The sequence below is a fragment of the Puntigrus tetrazona genome, chromosome 23 (assembly GCF_018831695.1).
Source record: "Puntigrus tetrazona isolate hp1 chromosome 23, ASM1883169v1, whole genome shotgun sequence".
Taxonomy (NCBI): domain Eukaryota; kingdom Metazoa; phylum Chordata; class Actinopteri; order Cypriniformes; family Cyprinidae; genus Puntigrus; species Puntigrus tetrazona.
The window spans coordinates 10,161,504-10,176,260 of record NC_056721.1 but is presented as its reverse complement, the minus strand read 5'-3'; the positions used below and the strand labels follow the sequence as shown (position 1 = coordinate 10,176,260).

Here is a 14,757-nt window from a genome sequence, read left to right as displayed (position 1 = left end):
ACTTTTTGTAGGTAACACTTATTAATAGATTCTACTAAATAAAGCTATTTATAAAAACAGTATTATAGTATTATAATACAGTATTATAACTGTAAAACAGGTTGTGTCTTGCCAAAACATCGCTTCTGTGCACGTCGACCAATCGCATCGCGCCAATTGTGTGGGGCCCCGGCCCCTACTCAAGTATTTCCTTCACATGTGCGTTTCTAACGCGACGAATCCGTCCGCAGATGCTGCTGTTGATACTAAGCTAGAGCTGGGGGTTATTGCACAAGTCGGAGTGCTGGCTGGTGGCGAGTGGGTGGCTTTTCACCCACACTCAGTACTTTTTATCTCTCGCTCTTCTTTCATGTACTGTTGCGTTCTTATCGAGTGACACGCGGACTATGAAAAATATGACTTTCCGACGTGTAAAGAAGCTGAACTCGAGCGAGCCGGACAGCGGGTCGCTGTGTCATGACAGTACGGAGATCTACTTTGCGTCCTCCAAATCGGACAGCTGTGGGACCGTGGACCGAGGAAACTCCACTGAGGTTTATAATTATAAGACTCTCGCTTACTCTGGAGGGACCCTACCGAGGAACTTTAAAAAGGTTAGAGCGTTTCTTTTGAAACTCAAGATTCAGTTTGCTGTGTTGACTCCTAAGTGTTTACATGTAGCATGGCGAAACATGTTTAGTTATACATGTTCAGTACATGTGATTTTATATTTATCTACTTTTGATTCCCTTCTGGAGAAAAAAAGTTTTAAATCCAACCTAATGATGGGTTTTTGAGATGGTAAATGCACTTTTCAGATAGTCAGATTGGGAGAACATCTAAAACCAAACATCAACAAACCCTCTTATGCTGCTTTTGGCTGTTTTTAGAGAAATATTGACTATAACCAGATTTTCAGTGACGATGCTTATTTAGAAAAACCCTGATGCGTAAACGGTTTATGTGGTCTCTCAAAACGTGGGAGACCATCTAAGACCAGCAAACCAGTTTTTTTATTAAGCAGAGTTGAGTTGTGGCTTCCACAGCATGTTACTGGGTTAAAATTGAACTCTCACTTCATCACTCATACTAATATCAGCTTCTAGAGCTTTAGAAGTTATATTACACATGTTTTCCACCTTTATATCTGTGCTCCGTGCATCAACATCTTGAAATATGTTCTCTGGTATTGTCTGGTCTTAATTAAGTACAGAAACAACAGTCCTGTGATGAGTTTGCATTGATTAAAACCAGCAGTTGCATGCAGCAGTCAATTTTGATGAGTTTGAAAGCGCACAAGTTGAGCTCCACTTCTTTTGTTAACTCTTATATGCCACCATTATTGAATGTAACTCTTTAAGATGGTGTACTCCAGGTGTAAGAAGCACTGTTGCATGGCATTAATTAAGGTAGCTGGACTCAATTAGGTAGCCAATTAGACTATGTTGTCCCTGTTTGAATGGTTCAAGCAGCTGTCACACTTTACATGGCATGTAAAGAATTTAATGACCTGTGCTCATTCACACCTGTCCATCAGTGTGCATCCGAGACCATCAGCATATGATGGTTCCTCTCATGAAGTTAATTTGAATGTATACATGCGAGCAGTCATGTAGAAATTTAGAAGTGGCTATGCTTGTTCATTTCTGCATGACTATGAATCATTATTTTTCACGCAGCATGAGCGAGATCGACCAATTTGCATGCAACTTTTATACAGTTTAGTGGTAAAATAATTTTATTAATTGCTTACATTTTCACAATGTCAATTTTTTTTTTCTTTCTAGGTAGCAACCCACTCATTATCAGATGAGGGGGAAAAAAATCATAACATTTTATTTATAAAAAATTGTGTAATTTTTTTTTTATATATATATTTACATATCTAAACATTTTATTTTGAATGGATAGAGCCTTTCATAAATGGTATAGACCATGTCTAGTCCAAAGTCTGTCACACTTCCTTCTAAATCCAAAGAGAGGCATTAATCTGCTGGGCACTTCTACAGTGTACAGTGTACTCTACTTTGGCAAAAGCAATTTCTCTCTTGGGTTTTGACTGTACAGATGTGAGCCTGCTTGGTTCTGGCCCTTGGGTTTAGACACACTGAAGTGTGTGTCATGGTCACTCATGGTGTAAAGTGTTTCCTGGTGTCTTTAGACCACCCACATGCAGGTCTGACTCCACCAACTCTTTTGAGTAACTGTAAACAGCTCGTATGTGTCCCTGCTGAATTCTGGGCTGCTCTTTTAGAGTCCACCTCCTGTGTGGCCAGAGTCGTTTTTATGGGTCCTGACCAAGTGTCCTGGGCAGTGAAGCCCCCTCCAAATTGTCTATCTAAGACCTTTGTGGTGTAGAACTGAATTTACTGCAGAATTGAAAAAGCCTGAGTGACCAGGGGTCAGTTCAGTTGTGTTGGTGACCGTGTAATGAAATGGTTTTTGATATTCAAATAGATAACTGTCTAAACCATAATCTGGTAGGGAAAAACAACATCTACAATATCGTATGTGTTATGAAGGGATTGCTCGCCCAGAAATGACAATGCAGTCATTTATTTACCCTTCGCTTTTTCTTCTGTCTGTGTTTTTGTACTTGTATTATTTTTGTTTTGTTTTAGGTTCAGTTCTATGTTTTTGCTTAACATTTTTATACTTGTTAATGGAATCCAATGTTGTCATTGAGTGTGAATGATGACAGTTTACTTTTTTTTTTTTTTTTTACTATCCCTCTAAGTCTGTGATGCTGTTTACAAATAAAGTCTTTTAGGTTGAGGGGAAAAAAAATATTCAAATTATTTAAAATTAGGGCTGATTGACTGCAATTTTTGACATTTTAAGGTGAAACGCAATGTCTCCTTAATAGCTGGTTCACTCAAATGTAGTCTGCAACATTTAAATGTTTTAATTTGTGGAAATTAGTCTTAAACAAAGCTTACTCACAGTGGAGTACTACATGACCAAGCTTTTGGATTGTAGGGCAGGGCAGGTTTATGAACAGCTCTCTGTATCTGGACTCCTACACTTTGCGTGAACGCCGGGCCACAACAGTGTATTGTGCGGCCGAGAGCTTTGCTACCCCGTCCAACTGGCCCCAAGGGACTCTTAGTTACATGGAAATAAATGAAGTCATTGAGGGGGACCCTATGACAATTCTCAAAGTGTATGAAAATAAAGAAAGGCAACGGTTTACTAGCTTTGGAGGGTTCGTGCACAAAGTGCACTTTGTGGGAAGCTGAAGTTGTTGGGGTTGAGGTACAGCCTGATTGAATGGGCGTCTGTAAGAGCGGGTGTAATATGAATGAATTCTTATGTTGTACACTTTCGGTTGGGTTTGCTACGTTATCAGCCAGAACATCAGTGCTGTTGGAGCACATGACAGAACTTGTATTCGCCAACCTGGCTTCATCTTTAATCACCATGTGATAATTTCAGAGATGCTTGCAGCGATAAGTGTACCTAGTCTGGAGATAAAATAAGATCAGAAAACAAGCCAGAGTTAAAAGTGTAAGCAGCAGGCAGACATGCATTTCAGGTTTTATCAGTGATTTGTCGCCCGAGCTGTTAAACAACACGAAATTAAACGTTGCACAGCCTACAACTCTGACTTTGGGAAAGACCTGTCCATTAAAAGGGAAATTCTCAGTGTTCAAGGGCAGATATTCCAAAGGTCACAAACACTAATTTTTTTTTCCCTCTCTTGTTGTCTTTCTATTTTTCTCTTCATCGTGCGGAACAGAATGGTGGGCTGCAAAAATGGAAGCCCCTCTCACACTCTCCAGAACCGCTAAGGTAAGATTGTCACCCCTTGTTCTCCACCTACACAGATTTGATTGGTGTTCGCGTGCGTCATTGTTACTTCCTTAAAAAAAAGGCTCTATATATTGCGACAGTTATGAAAATGTCAGACCATAGTCATTCACACTTTTTTCCAAGGTGTCATGGAATAAAAATATCCGCCCTTAAACAACCACAATTACAGATTTATATAAACTGACCTTTTTGCAAGACTGAATAAATGCAGTGATGCCTGAATGAATTAAAAAGGGAGCGTGATATGGATCGGCCAGATGGTCAGATATGATCCTTCTTCACTGTATGCATCTCTTTATTGTTTAGTATATGCGCATGCATAATTCATGATTGCCTAGTGATGTATTAGTGCTTTCAGAAACACAGGACTCTTGTCATGTCATGGTATTCATAATGGACACGTCTGAATCCAGAGATTGCTCAAATGAGTATACAACTACCATTTTCCCAGCAGAAGTCATCTCCAGTTCAAAATGCACCTATGTGATAGTCATACCCTGAGGCAGCTGTAATTGAGAACTGTAAAAACACAGACTGTGTATAACAGTATGAAACCGAAAGCGCACTGAAAACATAGTTTGAAAATGAGCTGTTCAGATGTCACACGCAGAGTATTTTATTTTATTTTTTTGCTTTTTGTTCTTTTTCAAACATTTCCCATTACGCCACACAGACATAAGTGCAAAACTGCAGTATCACGCGGTTGATTATGCGTTTCCTCTGTGGGTCTTTCATCATCCATGTTCCTGTAAGCACTGACCATCAGTCATAGTAAGACGATATACGTGCAGCAACCTCATAATTTTTTTGCTCGTATTAACAGAATACCCTCTATTTTGTTTTTTTGTTTTCCTTCCAGAAAAACAGTGATCCTGATGAAGAAAGAGGAAGAGGCCTTTGGCTTTGAGATCCAGGTAAGAATTTAAAATTGTCCCTTTGAATTCATTCAAGGTGTCTGAAATGGTGATTAAATAACATACAACGTTTCTAAGGTGGCTTAGCGTTTACATGTGGGTGGGCCGCTCAGACTTGAGTAGATGAAGGATCTATTCATGGTTAAATAGCTCTGTTTAGTCGATGACACCAGTGTTTATTTGACCTCATTTTGACAGAAACAAGTATTAGCTAAAGTTTATCCATGTTTGATCCAGTTGTAGTTGTGACAGAGTCCTAAATCCCTCTTGGTATAAGAACCTGCTTGTTTTCTCTGTAATTTGTTCCTCACAGTGTACACTTTATCAATGTCCAGTTCCTCAATGTGGAACCGATTATGAATTCTGCATTTCTAATTATTTACCCCGGTTCAAAGCAGTATGTCATTTGTTTTGACACATGTACCCGATAGCTAGTTTATATTTAGTAATGCATAATGGTTCAGATTCAGGATAGAGGACCCCTCCTTTCCTGCTTTGTCCTCTAGTACAGGACGTGACATCAGGTTTCTGTCACATGAGAGGCAACGTATCAAGAAACGAATTGTTTTCTAGGATGGCGTGCTGTAGACAACATTGTTTTCAGAGTGTTTTAGCAGTAGGGATACGGTTGGCCGTATCTACTATGTAAATATGTCTGTACTTTGCATCTCCTGAGGCTCTCAGTGCCTCAGATTCACGTAAGCGGTTGGAGTGTGTGGGAAGAGGAAGGAAACAGAACGATTCCAAACATTTGAAAATACTTTACAAATGAATCACGTTTCAGAGATGTTTGTAAATGGTGTGTGGTTCTTTTTTTTCCTCGTTTTTTTTGTTTGTTCGTTTGTTTATTGGGAGTTCAGGCCATACTATATATCAATGGGTATTTAAGACTACAGAGGTTTTTCTTTTTTTCTTAACGTGACAGTAAATGAGAAACTAATTAAAAAAAATTCTCAAACACTTATATTTATAATATTTATAAAATCATACGACCTTTTCTGTCTTTTAATTGTAATTAACTTTCTTTTTAGAAGTTTTAAAATACACAATTTATTAGGAGTTCATTTGCAAAAACGTAAATTTTTCACAATTCTCTTTATTTTTGTTCTTTTTCATTGTGCATTCTAAGTCAAACTGTAGTTGGGTTATTTTGACTAGATAAAAACAACTAACTAACACGATAAAACAAAGACATAATAACATCATAAATGTGATAATTGAAAAAACTGAAAGTAACATTTTCCTCATTCACTTTCATTGTAACGTTAAAGAGCAGCATGATCGTTCTTTGTAACATCTCTTTTCGTGCTCTACTGAATGATGTCAGTCTTTGAGGTCTGTAAATGATGACAGAATAGTCCTTTTTGAGTAAACTGTTCCTTTAAGACCACCTTAATGAAGAGTCACCGAAAGTTTAGTCAGATTTACCTTTTCTATTTGACAGAATGAGGTTTAACAATATTCTCAGCTCTCAAAGCTGTTAACCTCAACAACAGTTTTGAGTTTCTGTATGGGAAGTGAGCAGCAGCATCAGTTCTTCTCAAAGCTATTGAAATAAGGCGTTCCTACACATTTTACACTTTACACACAAACTGTCATTCATTGTGAAACATGAACATCATGAGAGCATCTTGGAGCCACAGCGTATTTCTGTGGTGACTGATGAAAACATTGTGCGCCGGAGCAAACATTTTAGGCTCCACACACGTCAGGAAACTAACAGCAAAGTCAGATGCTCATCTGAATCGGCACGCATCCATGAACCAAATTACCACTGATACCAAGGACACCAACATGCAAATAAATGTAGTATATCAGCATGTGCCTTTCAACATGAGCTACTGATTACAGTAGTAATGGAAACCGAAGGTGATGTTTTGCATATCGACAGTGTCACAAAGTCTCTTCCTGTTCTGCTTTAAACTTCTTTTGCTCTGTAGAAGTGCATGGTAACTTATAGTATTCATTCTCTGAAATATCTCACACCACTGTGATATACTATAGACTCTTTTTATCTATAACAGTTTTCCAGTTGCTAGTCCTTCAACATACTTGCAAAGGTTTTTAATGAAAAGTCGACTTCTCTCTCTCTCTCTCTCTCTCTCTCTCTCTCTCTCTCTCTCTCTCTCTCTCTCTCTCTCTCTCTCATATATATATATATATATATATATATATATATATATATATCTCCAATTTAATACAAACAGTGTATGTGTATTTATTTATACATAATAATATACACAGTGCATATTCATATTATGTAAACAAACTTTATTTTGGGTGTGATTTTAATCGTTTGACAGCACTAATTAAATTGTATTATCCATTTGCAAAGCGCTTGTCCCATGTAGAGTAACTGATATGATGTTATCCATCCAACTTCCAAGTAAATGTAACTTGGTTCTCTTAAAAGCATAATATTTTGACTGAAATTATTATGAAATAATTTTGTAATTTAGAAATGGTCACATTACAGAAGTAAAATTAGTTTTAACACCAAATAAACTTGCTTTATCTGTTGGTAACTCTCAGAAACGGTGCTACAGTGTAAACTGTTGAATATCCACATGTTTTTGTAAGCCTCAGCCAGATGGCTTGATGCGGTTTAGTGGTGATGAACTGCGTTTACAGTTCAAACACCGAAAAAACAACAAAAAATGGCCCAGTTTCGGTGTGGCTTGTTTATCAAGGATGTTTGCATGCGAGTAAACCACCTGGAGCCATCCCTCACGTTCAGCATCCTTTAAGGCACAGAGTCTGTCAGTCAGTTCTTTGTGAAGCAGCGCAGGTCAACATTGTAGTCATCGAGCACATTATGATGTTAAGCCACTGTGGAAACACTATCAGACCTGATTTAGCAATGCTACGTCGAACAATAAGCCACAGTTTACAAGAAAATGGCACACCTTGCTAGCATATGACTCATTTTGTTTACTTTTGTAGATCTGCAATCAGATTATACTTATAAAGTTACCCTCTGCAGGCGAGACATCTTTGTTTACAGTCTGTTTTTTTTTTTTTTTTTTTTATTGTGTGTGTCAACAGACATATGGGCTGCATCACCAGAGTGAGAACTCGGTGGAGATGTGCACCTTTGTTTGCAAAGTCCATGAAGACAGTCCTGCCCAACTTGCAGGACTTAAAGTCGGTAAGTGTGCTCACGTTAACACCACCCTTTATATTTACTCAGTAATTTCCGTTCTAAACCGGCATTTGACACAGAGGCTAGAATATTCAGAGCGGTCACTGGGGTCACGGGAGTGCGTTTTAAAGCTTAAAGATCAGTTTCCTTCTAGCTCTTGAATATCCTGTTTTGTAGTAAATGAGTCTGTGTGAATAGAAGTAATATTTCAGAAGGCTTGCTTTCTCGCTTTGAGATCTCGTCAATCTTTCAACACCATGACAGTTGAGTGGCAGCCCTGCTGTTTAAGCAAGAGTGAATATCACCCACATCGACTGTATGTGGATTTTTACTTTCAAACTGTAAAACCAGATACTGTCAAGTCACTCTGTGGCATTTTTTTTTGTGTGTGTGTATATGTATATATGTATATGCATGTGTGTTGCTTTTTTTTTCTGAACATTGTTTTTTGTTTTTCCTTTTTGTTTTAGCACGTTCTTCCTCTGCTTGACATATCTCTTGTCACTTATACCACATATAAGATTTGTTACATTTTTAAGCTTAAAAAAATTTTTTAGATAATTGATCAATGTGTCAATGGGTATACCTAAAGGTGTTTAAAAAAAGTTTATTATGCTAAGCAAGGTTGCATTTATTTTATCAAAATACAATAAAAACATTAATGTTATAAAATGTTAAATTTCAGAATAACTTTTTTTTTTTCAATTTAATATAAATTTTACAATACTGTTCTTGTGTATTCTACTTTGCTCAAGTAATTTCTTTAAAAAAAAAAAAAGCTTGCTAACCACAAATTTTTGAATCTGCATTTTGTAGTAGTAGTCTTAGTCCTTGAAGAAACTTATTAGCAACCTTATTTAGAGTTTAGAGAGCAAGTTTGACAAGTGCAACAAATGCTTTTCTAAAAATACATCTGTCATTGTCCTATAATGCTCTATTCAGGCCTTTTATTGTAAGCGCTTGCCAGACATTTTATATGCAGAATCTGCATTCTTTTCTATAATTTAAAAAAGAACAAAGTTATGCATCTAAAACCCCCGTTTGCTCTGTTCCGAGATCAGTTCATGTTCCCCAAAGTTCAAAATAGAACAATTACAACTCCTAGATAAACTGATGTCAGATCAGATGTAAAGAGGAACTCCTACTCAGAATTGTTGTGAGCGTGTTGGTTTCGCTTCCTGCATTCCCTGCATGCTTTGCGCTATTGTCTGTTTTGGCCTGTCTCTCAAAAGCACATGACCTCATCATTCTTAGACAAGAAAACCCAAAACTCTCCAAGGAGAAAAGGAATTGTTTCATTACATATTGATGTGCGCAATCCAGCCCCTCTCCAGCAGATGTGTCCCAAAACACTTTAGTGAGATGTCTTTTCCAAAATCCTCCAAGAAACTTGACTTTTTGTTCATTCATGGTTAAACCTGTATAACTTGTCTTCAGTGGAACAGAGACGGAGATGTTTAGCAGAGTGTTCGTGCTGCTTTTTTTTCCCATACAATAAAAATGAGTAGTGACTATGCATCCCAAGCTCTGTGAAGGTCAAAACAAGCATCATAAATGCAGTCAATGCAACACAGTACACAAAATGTTACTTGCACAATATCCAATCAGATCTATTCTCGTTTTAACACTTTTTCTTGGATTTGTAGGAGACACGATTGCCAGCGTGAATGACACTTCTGTGGACGGCTTTCGCCATAAAGAAATCGTCCAGCTCATTAAATCATCAGGCAACAGCATTAGGTATGTAGATACTTGCTGTTCTACCATGTCTGATTTTCTAAATGGGCGAAATTGTGACTTTTTCCTCAAAGTAGAATATAAACTTTTAAAAGTTTAAATTTAAAACTAAATTGTTCCATGTGCACCTGTGGTCGTCTTTGATTAGCAATGAAAAATTAGATCAGCTATTACTTGATTGGAACCACACTCTCCTTCTCCCCCTTTTATTTCCTGTTTAATAAAAGATAAAAGGCCAGTGAAAATGAACCTCCATTTATAAAGTGTGGAGACCAGTGATGGGAACCACATGAATGCAAAGAAGTTCATGCCTTCCCTCTCCACGGCTTTTAACCCAATTATTTCCACTTTTAAACATGGTGTTATTCTGTAAATGAGAAAGTTTACTGCAGCCCATTAAAAAAAGGTTCCCGCTTCATATCCATATCACCAATGCCCGTCCTGAAATAATATATATTTGGGGGAAGGGGAGTTTTGTATTACCACTAAGCTCATATTCAGACACGTTGTGGTCCGTTTTAAAGAGCTCTTTGACTTTGCTGTGTTTAATAGATTGAGGCTTTGAAGTGTAATACCACACAGTATAGGAAGTGACTTTGTCATGCAACGCTGTGTTTTGTTCCTGCGTCTAGGCTAGAAACTGTGTATAGCGACTCTATACGAAAAGCAGAATTGGAAGCTCGGCTGCAGTATCTAAAGGTAAATCTCCCGAACCACATGTACACAGACGTGCTCGAATCAAGCAGCGTGTCGTCTCGTACACACAGACGTTTACAAGCGGTGTAATGTAAGCCTAGCTTAAACACAGCTGCCCCGGTCTGGCACCGAGCACTAGCGCTGGCCACACCTGTTTCCTCTCGCAGCCCACCTGTTCCAGTGACAGGCCGGTCTTAATCCTCACATACCACAGTACAGCTGACATAGCGCTGCCCGAAAAGAAGCAAGGCACATTTTTACATTCCTTAGAAAATTCTCATATGTGATTTGAAGAAGCCTAGGCCATAAAGTTTAAATAACTATAATATGGTTTCATTTTTGGTTGTCACTTCTGTGGTATTCCAGTTAAACGTTTTGGCACAAAGGATGTCCGTTGTTAGAGCTACATTCAGTTTATTTGTATTCATTTGAAATTTCTATACTACTCAATTTAATAATGAAATAATTAAAGCTAAATAGAACACATTTTTAATTTACTAATGTAAGTTTTTGTTTAAAATTATACACATTTAAGTTAAAGTACAATTAAAATGAAAATTTGAAAAACTAATTTAAATTATTCACAAATACTTTTGCATTAAATAAATAATATAAAAATAAAACATTTAAAAACATTATAATTTAATAACACTGCTAAATGAAAAATGTAGCAAACCTTAAAATTACCTTCTTCTTTTTTTTTTTTTTTTACATCATAATGTTGTGATGCCAAAACCTACATTGTAATATTTTCAATTTAACAGTTGTCTGCCATAGCAAAGAGCAGACTTTTTTTTATCATCTATTTATTGTGAAATAGGTGCATCCCTTTTTATGAAATTCTGTCAAATGGATAAAACACAGGATGCCAGAATAAATACAAAAATGAAGTTTATTAGTATTACGACAAACTAACTTTTTGTTTAACTTATTTTCACCAAATTTGATGATTAAAAAAAAAAAATGTACCCATGCAGCAAAGAACTCTACAATGAGTTCAAATTTGGTTTGTTAATGTGAGAAGTAGCAATAGAGAACTGAAAACTGTCTGACCTCACGGACCACACGCTTCCTTGTTCTCTGTGATGATGATGGGAAAAAAAATAAATGAACAGACCATCTGAATGACACATGAAATGACTCTTAATATGTTTTTGTTTTGTTTGTCTCGTCAGCAAACCTTGCATGAGAAATGGGATGAATACAGATCTCTAATGGTGCAGGAGCAGCGGCTTGTGCATGGTGAGTTTTTAGCTCATGATAGCGTTCTTTACTGCACCAGGCCTTCAAATGAGCTTGTTCCAAAAACGACTAAAGGTTGGACGCATGACGTTTGCACACTTCTGCATGTATTTGTCACACAAAACCCTTCCTGTTAGCACAATGTTGTGATAGACAAATTAAGAATGTGGTAAATAAAGAAAAACGTATTTAGAAGCACGTTTTTCCAGTGTGGTTAGCATACCAACATAATACTTTAATAGCCTGCAGGATCCTTTAAAGACTAATTCTAAAACGGGGGGCACTTTTCTAGTAAAGTGCCCCTATTGTGGGTAATGAAAGGTTCGTATTTTTGTTTTGAGAGTCCCTAACAACAGTTTGGCATTCATGCAAGACCAGAAAAACACACTCATTGTCTTGTGCATTTATTTTTACCATGCTTGCTTGCAAAAGATCACACCTTATTTTTACCCCTCCTTTGCATGATGCTAATCCACGGTGATTGGTCCAACTGGAGTTATTTTCACAGCTCGGTGCTGTTTTGTGTTCTGTGTAAACCACTATTTTATGCAATATGCTAACGTTTCACGTTGACGTCAGCATGAAACTGCTCGTTTTAAAAGTGGCTTGTTTCAATGATTCACAATTGACTTTCTTTTGAGAGACAATAACTTCATACACGTGCACTTTCAGATTTAAAACTTTGCAGCATGTTACACACTGCATGAAGGCACTTCCAGAGATTAATTTAGCTATCTGTTTTCAATCTCGCAGGCATCGTCATGAGTGATGTGGCGGTGTACGAGTCTCTGGAGTCCGCCGGGTTATACGGTAGTCTGGGAGCTCCGAGCCCTGCTGCCATGCGCGCGTTACGTGGCACTGAGAGCACGAGCAGCAGCGTCAGCCATCTTAGTGCTGCCACAACTGAGGACGACCCCCTCTACCAAACCTGCATCTTCCAGGGGGAGCGTTCCAGCAACGACGAGCTTGACGCCAAACAAGAGAAGACTCAAAGCGGCCGTCCGCGGCTCATTCGTCCTGCCAGCGAGCTCTTCACTACTGCCAAGACCACCCTGACCCGCAGCGCCAGCACACGCAGTTACCTGAGGGGCCAGCCGCCGTCGTCCTCGGTGCCTAACGGAGAGAAACAGCAGTGCGGCGGGTTCAGCACACTGCAGCGCAAACCCAAACAGAAGAGCTTCAGGCGGAGGCTGTTGAAGTACATTCCCGGACTCAACCGACCCCTGGAAGAAGAGGAAAGCAAACTGTGAGAAACAAAAGCGAACTGAGAATTCAAAGACTCCCTTTGCCAAAGACTAAATGTTTAAAACGAGCGAAAAGGAAACCGAAGACCAAAAGTGGACGCCAAGATAAACCAAAGAAAAATCCAGTGATTATAAAAGTGTTGTTTTCTGAGAAAAATTAAGAGCCTTTTTGGTCAAGTTGGTAAATGACTAATTGGCTAAAGATTGGTTGGGCAACTTTAAATATTAGTTTTAGACTTGAAGTATTAAGATTAGTCTAAAATGCTGAGAATATGTGGATGTCTGTTTGTCGCTGGAATATTGTTTAAAAATCTGTAACATAATATAAAAATTAACAAGTTAACGAGCCCAAAAAATGTGGACCAGCGTGTCTTAATGACTTTGTCAACTCCTTTAACTAGTTTATTAACATGGTCTAACTTTATTTCCTGGTGCACATTTTGCATCTAATTCAAGAAGCAAACATTTGTACATATTTTGTTCATGTTTAAGTTATTTATTTAATGTTTTGTTTGTTTGTTTTTTTTCCCTTTTTTGTAATTTTGTTAATTGAAGATGTACAAAATGAAGGATTTTTTTTAGCAAAATACTTTGGTCCTGAAGGATATTTAAGTGCCTTTTTTGGCATGTGTGTGTGTAAATAACTTTTTGTTTTTTGTGTGAAAAATGTAGATTGAAAATAAAGGATGGTATTTTTCCTCAGGTTCTTTAATACGTATTCTCTGGTTATTTCCCTGAAGCCCACTTCACACTAAACTCCCTGCCGTTTGAGCACAAGTGCTCTTATTGTGCAGATGTCTTTGATTTCTTTCCAAAATATTTTTCTTTGCACTTACGATACCGGCAGCTCATACAAAAGACTACACCCTAATGTGCTTTCCTAACCTCAAAAACAACATCATCCTATGGGACAGAGACTGTGTATTGTCGTATGAAGGGACTGGTTGCGTTCCTCTAATGCTGGACTCTGAGAAACCTTCAGTGATGTCAAACGAATTCATTGTAGGGAATGTGTGGATTGCTGTTAGGAATATGCATCGGAATGTGCATCTAAAGAGTGACCCCAGGATTCCAGGCCGCAAGCCTCGATTCTCTTCCTTTAGGTCAGAGCTGAACCCTTGCCCTCTGTCTGCACACACAAACGCATTCCCCCATGGTGCTTTGCAAACCGCATCATCACCCCAGTGTACAGCCTGACCTTCCAGGTCACGAAATACTCCCCCTTCTGTTTTCTCTTGCTCTCTTTACGTCGTTTCCCTTTTGTCTGCCTTCACAGCCGGTGCCCGTTACGTCAGAACCTCTTTGGATGGTCGCTGGTGTCAGTACTGCATAGTTCCCTGCGTCTTGATTAGCTATTGTTTTGTCTTCAGTTAGAAAGACGGGTGTGTGGGTAACTTGTCAGCTGAAGACGTAATTGGGTTTTTAAGCAGATTTCGAAGACTGAAGTCGTTTCATGCCATGACGGTAGTTAAAAAAAAAAAAAAAAAAAAAAAAAAGTCTGAATGCATAATTAGTTGGGAGACAACGGGACCCAAAGCAAAGCCATGAATGAGCCTTTTAATGCTTGGGCAAAACAATGGGCTGACAGTGGGTTGTGTGCAATTAGCAGAGCAGGAGAGATGGGAGCTTGGTGCAGATGGGGCACTCAAGTTTGTTAATATGCATATTTATATCTTCTTAATTATGTTTGCTAAAGTAAACATTACTACTAAATTCTAAGTTTTATTATAGTAAGTGTACTACACATGGTTTTTGGGCATATTATTATTTGTATAGCCACAGTTCTATCACAAATAACATGGTAAAAACTATGGTTAGCAAAGAAAATTTTTGTAAAGGGTATAATGATTGGTGCAGTCACATTTATTGTTAGGCAAAATATCAAAGGTGATCTGTGTGGGTAAAAAAGATCAACATGAGCAGCATGAAACATATCTCTTAGAATTTAATTTTCAAATACTTGACAGATGACTCCTGTTCTTAGGCCACA

The 14,757-nt window shown here is 38.0% G+C and overlaps 1 protein-coding gene across 1 annotated transcript; it reads left to right on the top strand.

Annotated features, from left to right (window-relative positions):
* The first annotated feature begins 218 nt into the window (after window positions 1-218).
* On the top strand, window positions 219-13,479 carry tamalin (trafficking regulator and scaffold protein tamalin). Its single transcript, XM_043224524.1, has 8 exons — window positions 219-593; window positions 3,719-3,771; window positions 4,652-4,706; window positions 7,752-7,854; window positions 9,495-9,588; window positions 10,218-10,284; window positions 11,457-11,523; window positions 12,277-13,479. The coding sequence occupies exons 1-8, from the start codon at window positions 387-389 to the stop codon at window positions 12,771-12,773; spliced, it is 1,143 nt and encodes a 380-aa protein (XP_043080459.1). The 5' UTR covers window positions 219-386; the 3' UTR covers window positions 12,774-13,479.
* The last annotated feature ends 1,278 nt before the right edge of the window (window positions 13,480-14,757 follow it).

Coding starts and splice junctions, on each gene's coding strand:
- tamalin (XM_043224524.1), top strand. CDS start 387: ATGAAAAATATGACTTTCCGACGTGTAAAGAAGCTGAACTCGAGCGAG. Junction 594..3,718: donor TACCGAGGAACTTTAAAAAG/GTTAGAGCGTTT, acceptor CGTGCGGAACAG/AATGGTGGGCTGCAAAAATG. Junction 7,855..9,494: donor ACTTGCAGGACTTAAAGTCG/GTAAGTGTGCTC, acceptor TTGGATTTGTAG/GAGACACGATTGCCAGCGTG.